General features: G+C 45.2%; 1 protein-coding gene across 1 annotated transcript in view; it reads right to left on the reverse strand.

Annotated features, from left to right (window-relative positions):
* The window catches only part of C9H3orf70 (chromosome 9 C3orf70 homolog), a 37,593-nt gene extending 25,626 nt beyond the window's left edge, over positions 1-11,967 (reverse strand). Inside the window, exon 1 of the mRNA XM_037909565.2 lies at positions 11,677-11,967. Coding sequence (XP_037765493.1) covers positions 11,677-11,851 — 175 coding nt within the window. The 5' untranslated portion in view covers positions 11,852-11,967. The remainder of the gene's footprint in view (positions 1-11,676) is intronic.
* Between the last annotated feature and the right edge of the window lie 271 nt (positions 11,968-12,238).

A 12,238-nucleotide genomic window follows, 5' to 3' on the forward strand; every position in this document is an offset into this window, starting at 1 on the left:
AGCAATCCTACCTTCTTAGAAAGTTTTGATTGCACATGTAACCTCTTGCAAGCAGGCTCCCTTATATACCTGAGCCTGTTTGTATTGCTGAACAAGAACTGAAGCCTACACAAGAGTCTGTGTGCGTGGCTGGTGTATGCAAATTCAACTATGACCAAGTATGTTGACAAATAAATCAGAGTGGTAGCACACACAAAGGAGGACAGTACAAACATTTGAAGAAAATTCGGGACTAATGCTCTGAGAACCACTGAGGACTTTCTGGCAGAGTCTGCAGAGGAAGGTCGTAATGGGCAAGGGAGTGACATTGCCAAGATGATAAAGTGGAATTTCAATACTGAGCCTTTAGAAATTATCATGGCTTCACTTTAGCCTTGAAAAAAAAAAATTAGTCTAGTGGGGGTGGGGGTCTGCTTTATATCTATCACTGAATCAGGGCAAGGTTTTTATTCCTTCGAAGACTTAAAGAGCTATATCTAGACCGGGGGGCACATTTTCAAAAGAGCTCAGCACCCAAAACCTCCCATTCTGACTCTTATGGCCAGATTTTCAGAAGAGCTCAGCACAGTGGATACAGAGCTCTTTTGAAAATCTGGCTACTTATATTTTGGTGCCTGAATGGGAGGTGAGTCCTTTGAAATCCACACACCTCCCTTGCATATTGGAATAACAGATGAAAAACTATACATACCCAAGGACCAAGGAGCTATATTCTCCAACTATTTTTTCAAAGATTGAGCTAACCAAACAATCTGCCAAGAACTACACTTGCTCCACATTACACTGGAGATTAGTCAGTGATCAGATAAAGCAACAGCCTCTTTGCGGAGGCTAGAACATTAGGAGGAAGATTTTGTGTTGATTTGTGTGGATGGTGACGGGAGGGTGTGCGCGCTGTGGTAAGGGGCTATGTACATCTGGCATTACTGGGTGGGTGTTTTTGAAGAACTGTTGCAGTTTGGTCAAGTAATCCACCATCCGTCTAGTCTCCCTCATACAATGAATGAAACTGTTGCATGCAAATTAACTGTACAGTAAGGGTGGAGATTGGTTTAGTTACCTCTGATCTCTCAATGGTCAAGGCATTGGCATAGATACATGGCACAAACACATGCTTTACTGTAGCTGTACAGTGTACACCAGACAGATATAATTCATAAAGTCAAAATGGCTGAGAACTTAAAAACGGGATGGTAACAGACAGCCAATCCCAGTGATGATTGAACCTGAATATGCTGAACAGAAAGAGCTGTCAGCCATGCTTGTAGCTGTTTCCATCGCTTCACAATGAATCAGACATTTTAGGTTTCAGAGTGACAGATGACACTCTGGAATCTTATATAAATCACGCATACATAACACCTTCTAAATTGCCTCAAATAAATAACAGATACACTAAAAACAAACCCTAGCTGCCATGCTCAAACAGGCTTTTTTTGGGGGGGCGGGGGGGGGCGGGGGGGGGAGATGTACTTAATATGTGAGTACACTAAAACTGGAATATTGGCAAAACTTCATGAAGGGACATCTGGTACATATCCAAATTTACTTAGTTATCAGTTATATAACGCTCATTGTTTCACATTATTACTAGCTAGATGAAACATTTAAATTAATTTGGTGAGAAAACTAATTCTGTAACCCATGGATAAAAGATTTCATGAAGCCAACACCAATGGAAGAAAAAAAACATAAAAAAAGTTTAAAATGCATAAATACTACAACATGGCAGGGGGGATGTTGTGTAGACTACCTGAAATCAGATACATTAGCAGCAATTTTCTAGATTTATATAAATCCACAATATGTAGTAGAAACAACTATGAGGCCTGAAATCCACACCTTCAGAATTACACAGCTGAAGTTTGTTTTATTTTTTATCTCCAAGAAAAAACAAAATACTGGTCCATCTTACCAAGTCATTTGTATACTTCTGCTAAATCATAAGATTGTACTGATACAAAGGCCTGCCAGTCAGCATATGTAAATTAGTTGGAAATGAAATATAAATGTTTTAAGAAATTGTCCCTCATGGACAAACCCAACTCTGTTTGGTGGTGGCTTGAGGCGAACAATGACAGAATGAGTTCTGGGATCAGCTACTGCCATGGGTGTTCAGGTTCTGTGGGGAGCTCCTGAAAGCTGTCCCCAGTGCGTCCAGTAAGTTTAACACAGTGCCAGCTTTGAAAGCCATGAGGGCAAAAGCCTTCAGGATGCTAGCCTCAAAACTCCCATCTGAGCCTGTCAGTGCAGATCACTCTGGCACAGGCCTACCATTATATGTCCTAGAGGTGCAGTTTAACAGCCTCAAAACATCCAGCTGAGCTTCAGGATCAATGTTCCCTCTAATTTTTTTACATCCATGTGCAGAATGAATTTTGTTATGTGCACCAACATGGAGGTGATGTGTGGCGGGGGTGGGGCCGAAGGGCTTGGAGTGTCGGAGGGGGCTCAGGGCTGGGGCAGAGTTTTGGGGTGCAGGTGGGTGAGGGCTCTGGCTGGGGGTGTGGGCTCTGGGGTGGGGCCAGGGATGAGGGGTTTGGGGTGCAAGCTGGGCCAGGGCGAGGCTCCTCTCCCAGGCCGCGCCAGCTCCGGGGCTGGGGGAGAGGCGCCACTCCCCATCTGCACAGCCCTTGATTGCTTGCTGCGCAGCTTAGAGGGAACTTAGTTCAGGATGCACTGAAATCACACACTCTTGGGTTTATACTCCCCAAGTGAGCCTGATGGGGGAACCCTCGAATAGCTCGAAGGTACCAAATCTGTATGTTCCAGAAGGGGGAGTCTTGCACCCCATCTGTACTGCAAGCACAACAATGCCCAGCGCCGCCTATCACTCATTCCCCTACAAGAGTGGTGGCACAATGTCACTTGCTGGAATCAAGGGTTAGAATTTTGAGCTCTGACTAGAAGCATGGACTCAAGAGTGAGTATCTTCTTCAATTAATACTCCTAGAATTCCCTGGAGAATTAAAGTTTGTTCCAGAATATGGAAAACTGATACCCACTGAGGGGAACAATCTTACTGTATTTTTCCTTTGGCAGTGCAAGTTCCCACCTGAAATATCCATAGCTCCATATATTGTCCAACAAGAAACCTATGTCAAGTCTTGATCTGGACCCACAAAAACAGTCATTTAGCCCTTTGATCACAGTTATATGTGAGATGAATAATTTTTCCAGGACTCTTAAAGACTATCAGGCCTCTAACTTTAGGGCAAAGGGACACTCTCTGTGAGCCTGAGCTCCTCAAAGGCAGGAGAGAGCAGGTGATGCAGTTTCACCTTCATGTAGAGTAACTAATTGTTTTCATCTGGTGGGAAATTTTTTGGTGTATAAGTCACCCTTTCTTAGGAACTTTGGAAAAAAGTGAGTAACAATTTCTATTAAATACTGTAGCTGACAGAAGAATTAACCCTGCAAAAGGTATTTGACTTTGCAGTGGGTAACTTGAATTTAAAGCCTGCTTTTTACCTATTCCTACAAAGCAATATTAGCCTTTTTGTAAACATATTTACAATTTTCTAAACATTACCCAAATTCAAAGTTAAGATATCAAAATTCAACGCAGACAGTTCTTTTAAACCTATCAATGTTTCTCCACAATCTGATAAATTCTGCATATTTGGGTCATCTTGCAGCTATACAGATTTAATATTTTGTTCATATTATGATTTTGAGACTAAACTTTCAAAGCAACTAACAGATGTAGTCTAGATCTAAAATGGTATACCAATATCAAAAGTAGTACAGAAGAAACAGTAGACATTTAGTAGTAGCCCTTAGAGTTATATACGAGAATAGAAATAAGATGTCATTCTATTTCGTTTTTATTCCCTTTCGTAAAATTAAGTTACAATACTATAACTATTCAAAATGAGATGAAAGGCCATTAATATGGGGAGAGAAGCAACCTTTATGCTACTCTAGACATCAAATTGTCTTTACGGACATTTCTATGATATTAACTGGTAAAACGCCTCTCTTCTATCTCTTACAGGCTTTATATAGCACTCATCACCCTAGCATCTAAGCATTTCTGCACCATTACTTCCAGATACACCATCTTAAACTGGATTTGAAAATTAATCCAGTTTATCATGTGAATTCTTCTTTGCACAAAGTACATGATCATGGTGAATAAGTATCTGTATGGAAAGATTTCTGATAGTAGAGGACTCTTTAATGTGGCAGACAAAGACCTAACCCAGTGGTTCTCAAACTTTTGTACTGGTGACCTCTTTCACATAGCAAGCCTCTGAGTGCAACCCCCCTAAATAAATTAAATACACTTTATATATTTAACACCATTATAAATGCTGGAGGCAAAGTAGGGTTTTGGATGGAGGCTGACAGCTAACGACCCCCTATGTAATAACATTGCAACCCCTTGAGGGGTCCCAACCCCCTGTTGAGAACCCCTGACCTAACCAAATCCAATGGCTTTAAACTGAATCTAGACAAATTCAGACTAGAAATAAAATAAAATGGCCAGAAGAGCTCTATGTAAGCGTGTCTCTTTCACCAACAGAAGTTGGTCCCAAAAAAGATATTACCTCACCCACCTTGTGCATGTCAGAAATAAAATGTACAATTTTAACAGGGAGGGTAATTAGCTACTGAAACAATTCATCTACGGATGTGGTGGATTCTCCCACCATTTGAAGTCTAAAAGAGATGCTCTAGTTCAACTACACATTATTAGCTTTATGCAAGAATTCACCGGATAAAATTCTACAGTCTGCATTATGCAGGTGGTCAGACTAGAAGAAGCAGCAAAAATGTCTGGTTATTGCATAAATATTAGATTATAAATTATGACACAAATTATGTAAAAAATGTTTGATTACTCTCAAAATCTTTATCCAGCGCAACTAAAGGGGGAACAAAGTGGAAAATGTCTCCCTTGCAGCTGACACACCTTTGGCAACAAGTTCAAGTTACAGTTATCTAACACTTGCCATTATATATCCCTGCTTTCAGTTGTTTATAACTTTTCCAAACTTTACCATACTAGGTTGCCTCTGGTTTATTTATTTATTTTACATTTCAGCAAAAATGGTTCAGCTGTTTCTGAGAACAATGTAAGAGGGCAATGTTTTCCCCATATTAAAAAACTCTTACAACTGTTTCATGGAGAAATTCTAGCACTTTCATGCTTTGAAGCTGTGCCTTTTTCCATCTGTGTGAAAATCCATCTGAATTTTGCCAATTATAAGCCTCAAAAAAACCCCACAACCAAAACCAGTTTGCACATGCTCAGTAGAGGTTTGTTAAAGACTGACAGCTAAATTCCCAGAAGATTCCATCTGCACTGAGCATGTTCCATCCCCACACAGCTTCTGTGTGCTGACTGGACTGAACACATATGATCTTCACAGAGTGACTGCATGCACCATTCCAGAGCTGAAGCGGCTGAGCAGAACATTTCCTGCAACTGCTCCTCCTGGCTGTCAGGGACCACTGTGGCACCGGATAGAAACAGAGCAGGGAGAACATCTCTCCTGTGCTTTCAATGCCCACTCTGCTGGTACCCAGGCATGCTAAGGGATGGAGATGGGTTTGGGGGAAGGTATGGATCGGAGCAAGGAAGACAGGACAGGATCAGGACCCAGTGGGGAGGGGCAGTGTTGCAGGATAGCGGGGCAGAGGCAAAAAGGCTACAACCACTAGAGCACACTTTCTTCCAGAATCTAGAATTTAACCCACTATCCCCAAGTCTCACTATTCCTCTGCTGTCAGCATATAGCTGTGAAACCCTGTGGCAAAAATGTACCTTCATCCTCTAATGGGTGGGCCACCTAGAGGATAACAGATTACTACTGCTATCAGTTAACCCATTAACTAAAGTGGTAGAGATGTGTGCTACAGCTCTAAAGGTCGCAACCCTGCTGATGACCCATATAGGAACCAATATGGTTCCACATGATGGAATTTGTAAGTTCCTAACTTTTTACAAATGGAAACTGAAAAGACAAGACAAAAATTACTATGTTAAGGTTGGTTTCAGAGTAGCAGCCATGTTAGTCTGTATTCGCAAAAAGAAAAGGAGTACTTATGGCACCTTAGAGACTAACCAATTTATTTGAGCATAAGCTTTCGTGAGCTATATGCATCCGATGAAGTGAGCTATAGCTCACGAAAGGTTATGCTCAAATAAACTGGTTAGTCTCTAAGGTGCCACAAGTACTCCTTTTCTTTTTAAGTCAAGCTCTCAAAGTGAGGAAATACCAGAATCAAGGTTGCCTGTGCAACCTCAATTTGCCCCCCATGTGCGTACGCATTGTGATAGACTCTGTAATTGGACGATTACATACTACTATGCTTCAGCCAATAGCTTGGCCAACTGAAATAAGACATCTTGAAATAAACAAAAACTTCTTAGGGGGTGCAAGAGTTTGCCCTCCCTTGTCTCCAAAACAGGCTCTGGATCAGAGAGAGTTTAAAATGGGATTCACTCCTGCAGAGCAAAGCCAGGCAATAATGCTTTGTAAAGAGAGAACCATGTTATTGCCAAGCTGCGACATGACTGGCTACACCTAAATCCCTTTACAACAACAGAGAATGGATCACTTGATGATTACCTGCATAGGCGCCAACTTCCCCACTTTCCCCTGGGTGCTCGATGCCCCCACTCTGTCTCTGGCCCCACTCCGTCTCTGCCCCCACTCCACCCCTTCCATGCAGCCCACCCCATGCCCCGCCTTTTCCCACCCCACCCCCTTTTCAACACCTTCCCCAAAGTCCCCACCCCCTCCTTGCCCCTATTCCAACTCCTTCCCCAAACCTCTGCCCCGGCCCCGCCTCTTCCCCGCCTCCTCACCTGAGCACGCCACATTCCCACTCCTCCCCCTCCCTCCCAGCATGCCTCCAAACAGGTGTTTGGCGGCAGCCAGGGGAAGTGCTGGGAGGTAGGCGGAGAAGCCGGGACACGGCGTGCTTGGGGGGAGGGAGGGGAGAGGAGGTAGGGGAAGGGGAGCTTAGCTGCCACTGGGTGCAGAGTACCACTAATTTTTCCCCTGTGGGTGCTCCAGCCCTGGAACACCAACAGAGTCGGCGCCTATGATTACCTGTTCTGTTCATTCCCTCTGGGGCACCTGGCATTGGCCACTTCAGAAGACAGGATACTGGGCTAGATGGACCTTTGGTCTGACTCAGTATGACTGTTCTTATATTCCCAACCCAAAAGTGCTCAACACTCTATTTTCACATAGCAGTGTTAAAATACCACTAAATATAAAAAGTATTCCTACTCCAGAGGAAAAAAAGAAAGCTAATGAGCAGAATTACAGACAGGAAAAGGTGAAGCATTCAAAGCAAGTGAAAATATGAAAAGACTTGAAGAAATCATGAAGGGGGAAGGTAGGCTAGAAGAGGATGATAATTACAGCTGCACAAATAATTAATGTGCACACACACACCCCAAAAAAACCCAAGACTTGGTTTGTTTAGAACCAAAACTCATTTTCTTCTGTTTTTCTTGCCAAAATGAAAAATCAAAAAAATTTTGTTAAGGTTTTCAAAACAAAATGTTGAAATGGTTTGTTTTGAAGATGTACAATCTTCTTTTGACGTTTTTGAAAAAAAATCCTCGTTTTCTCTTTGGCTGAAACGCTTTACCAAATCTGCAAATAAGCTTTGGTCACCCTGAAACTGCATTTTCCAGCAAATTTACTATTCACCAAAAAAAATTCACCCAGCTCTACTGAGGAACACTTGACACATTTAGCAAAAGGTCAATTCCACTAGCCAAGATCTGTAATAGGAATATTGTGACAGCAAACACACCTGCACAAACTAGTCAAAAAATAATTCCTTGGGGCTATAGTCAAGGGGACCTATACACAGACTTCTTCCAGCATCATGTTTGGTTATACTTAATATGAAGGATGATACTGAGTTTCCAAAATCAAGAGCAGGTCAGAAGGGAGACTGAAAAAACTCAAAACCTTGGCTCAGTCCCTCATCCAATGTCAATACCATTGATACAATATAAAACGGGATAGGCCCACTTGAGACCAGAAGGAAGAGATTAACTGTATAGTAATCATTGAACATGTATAACTATACAGTCAGAAAAAAAAAAGTATTGTTTGTCAAAAGTGATACATCTGGATTTCCAAAACCAAGTTTTAAATTTAAATTTTGTTTATAGAAAGACTTCTACTTTCTTGAGCCATCATATATACTTTTCCGGATTGTCACTTTTTGCTCCTCCCTTTACACAAAACCTGCAGCTTGAACAGTGCGAGAGATAAAATGCTAAGTGTTTTATGCAGCAATTTATCAACCCTCACGGGCACAACCACTGTAAGAAAAAACAATCTTTCACGCTGACAGCCTGAAACCCAGTATGTTTTTCTGATAAGACAGAGTCTCATAAAGAGAAACAGTTTTACTGTGATCAATAGACTGATCCCATTAGTATTTTAGGAGGAAGGAGGAGCTTTAAAAATGCATTTGCACAAAAATACAAAGAAAAAAAAAGTTGTAAGATAAAGGAAAACAACTACGGTGAATCTTCCCGTAAAACACAAAAGTTTCCTTTAATAGCATAAGCTGGGATATGAACATATTGTATTCCCTGTAGATGGAAAACAATCTATTTGCAAGGCTGGTTGAGAGTATAAAAAAACAGAACTGGGAAAGCAACTTTTCTGGCTCAAGATAAACAAATGGTAACCAGGACCATCTGGAGTGGGGCAAAAGGGGCAGTTTGCTCCTGCCCCCCAAAATGCCAAAGCGGTCTCTAGGCCAAATTTGAGCCAGAGGCATTGTGACCTGACACTCACGTTTAGCCCAGATCCCACCACTGCAACCACTGGCTGCCTTGGGACCTGGTGCAATGAAATCTGCCAGGCCAAGAGCCCGGATACAGAAGTAGAGTTGGGGATACCACTCCCACCAGCAGTGGGGCTGGAGCTCAGGGAAAAACAGGACCAAGAGCAGCCCCTGGCCACACACAAGGCAGAGACCCACAATCCCAGCAGGGTGGGCAGCATCCCCACAGGCTTGGGTCCTCTCTGACCCCGCCCACGCTCCCTGGCCCCCCATCCCAGCAGGGAGGGAAGAGACTCCACAGGCCTGGGCCTACTCTGTGCCCCTCAGTCTCCTCCCTTCTTCTTAAACTCTTTCATCTACATGGTAATTTTTTTTTTTTTAAAAGGGTGAGGGGCCCTCAGTTTCAGATTTTGTCCCAGGTTCTGCCCTGATGGTGACTCCAGTTAAGATCCATCATATTTTTGCTTCTAGCGAGATGCTTGATTGGAGGTTGGGGGGAAATGTGCTTGCATATGTGATGGTTATGTCCAGGAATTAAATGTTTTGAGGAGGAAAACCTGAAATTATTAGAGAGATTCATCATATGACAAAATGCCTATTTCCTAGAGATCCCCTGACCTGCTTACTTAATGAGCCAATAAAAAAAATATGCATTTTAAAGATAACATTTTATTAATTGCATAATGACAGGTTTCAGAGTAGCAGCCATGTTAGTCTGTATTCGCAAAAAGAAAAGGAGTACTTGTGGCACCTTAGAGACTAACCAATTTATTTGAGCATAAGCTTTCAGTACTCCTTTTCATTTTATTAATTATTATTATTACCAGCTAAACTCTATTGCACATTACTGAACATGTGTGACCCACCCCTCCTCCTAACATACTGTGGTACAGTAAAATATGGACTGTCCTTGTAATAGAAAAGTTTTCACACCACTTATGTATACAAGAGATGCACCAAAGAGAGCACAGGTATTGACAAATTTGGTCTCCCTTTCTATCGTACTCAGAGAAGGAGGGCTCCCCAGTCAGCAAGCCAAAATCATTAGCCAGGTTCTTGGAACATTAACCTGAGACTTCATAAGTAATGTTAACTTTTTATTGTAACTTTGCCCTAATAAAAAGTTAAAAAAATAAACAAATGGTCATAGCATACTGATGAAATTTACTTTTTGACCAGCCTCAGATAGATGCAAATTTTACTGAAAAACTCACTAACTATACCAGTCAAAATGTGAGGGAAGTGAAAAAAAGTAATATGACACAAATGTTATCCACTTTCTTCTATACAGTCGGTGTTACTGACAGAATGTCTCCCCATTACCATACCTAAAAATGCAATTCCCCCAAAAATGTATCCTTGGAATACCAAAAACTTTACAATTAAAGGAAGCATGAATAAGCTCAAACCAAGATGTTCATTTTTTGGAAACCTAACTATGGAAAGCATTTATCTGGTCTTAATTCCCATTTTATATCAAGTTAAGGTGGAGATCCTTAAATAGCACAAAGACTCAATAGTGATGTACATAAACTCTAAGCCTCACTGATCGATGCTTTCACTGTATAAGTATTTGTACATTTAATGAATTTTAAGACCAGAAGTCCAACCTTCACTAGCCACAGAATTTTACCCCACAATTCCTGCATCGATTCTAGACCAACAAGCCACTTTTGAACTACAGCATGTCTTTTAGAAAGACACCCAGCCTTGATTTAAGAACTCCAAATGATGGAGAATTTACACGCCTATAAGAAATCTGTTCTACTCGTTAATTACACTCACCATTTTAAAAAATCTTATTTCCAGTTTCAACAGCTGAATTCAAACAGTGAATTGAGAAAGGCAGTTGTTGAAGCATATTGAAGCAGGCGGAGCGCATGATACAAAGAAGAGGGACAGCTATAGGGGTATGCTGCTTGCTCCCCAAGCTTTTAGCAGAGGGGGGCTACCCCAATTCCACACAGACACGCACCCCACACTGACTAACTCGCATAGCTCAGTCCCAGTCTTTACCAGGCTCCGTTTTAAAATCTAGGGTTGATTCTCTGATCAGGGTCTTCAGTGGCAGGGCCAAAGTCCTTGTCCAGAACACGCAGGCACCACTCCGGGCATCACTTGCACAGCACCATGGTGTCGAGAGGACAAGGACCACAGACCAGCAACCGCCTTTTCACTCATGGCCACCACCAGAGCCGAGCGGGCTCAGCCAGACCAGGGAAGGGCACAAAGCCCATGCTGCAGTAGGGCACAGCCAATACCTACCTCCACAGCCTCCCCTGCCTGGATCAGCAGCAGGGTCAAGGCCAGCCCAAGCGCAGTGCCCCAGCCCGTGCCCTGCTCTGACCCTGCACTGGCCAACCCCCATCCCACGCCAGCCCGGACCCCCCTCCCCCAGCCAAACCCTACCCCGGCCCCACTCTGAGCCCAGCCCAGCCCAACCCAATCCCAGCCCAGCCCTACTCCAGTCCCAGCCCCCTTCCCCAGTCAACCCTCTCCTCCGCCCCATGCCATCCCCGCTCTGGCCATGGCCCCCTCCCTGGCCAACCTTCGCATGACAGCCCTGCTCCAACCCAGACAGCCCCTTCCCACAAGCCAGCACCACTCTGGCTTCCTCCCTGGCCAACCCCCCACCCCGTAATAGCCCCCTCCCTGGACAACCCCCTCACCAGCCCCACGCCAGCCACGCTCCCACCCCGCCAGCGGCGCTGGAATAATGTGTACAGCAAGGGATGCTGAGAGCCATTGGACTAAACTGTAAACCCTGCATCTGACAGAAACCCTGCACCCCCCGCCCTTAGTCCCAGCTCCGACCCGGCCCCGCGCCCGGCCAGCTCCGACCCCGCGGCCCCTCCCCTGCCAACGCCCCCAGCTCCGACCCCGGCCGCCCGCACTCACAGTGGCACCAGCCCAGGTGGCAGCACCAGTGCAGGCGGAAGCAGCGGCCGTGGCTGTGGGTGGCGCAGAGCGGGCGCCCGGCGCAGGGCTGGAAGTCGGGTCTCCCCGCGCAGCTGCGGGCCAGCGCCTGAGCCTCGTCCCGCTTCTCGCTCTTCCCGGCCGCCGCCCCGCTCATGGCGCCGCCGAGCCGGGCTGAGCCGAGCCGCCAGCGGGGAGCGTCCCCCGCGCCACAGGGCAGCGAGCGCCGCGGGCAGGGCCCGGCCAGCCCGCCCGGCTCCGCCCAGCGCCCGCCCCGCCGCGCGGGGGCCCGACCAGCAGGCGCCTCCCCCGGCCGGCCGGCCAGTGCGGGGCGGGGCTGCGGCGCTCCGGAGCCCGCCCAGGGGCCGCAGGCTGCAGGTCTCCGGCCCTATCCCGGGGGCTCCAGCGGCCCCCGACCCTGGTCAGGGCTGGGCAGCCTCTGATGCCGCGCCAAGCAACCCTGCCCCCACCCCCAACACAGCAGTTCCCCCACAGCTGGGTTGCCTGGTCAGCCCCCCTCCCCACAGCTTGCCCAGACTCTGCC

The sequence above is a fragment of the Chelonia mydas genome, chromosome 9, assembly GCF_015237465.2.
Source record: "Chelonia mydas isolate rCheMyd1 chromosome 9, rCheMyd1.pri.v2, whole genome shotgun sequence".
Taxonomy (NCBI): domain Eukaryota; kingdom Metazoa; phylum Chordata; order Testudines; family Cheloniidae; genus Chelonia; species Chelonia mydas.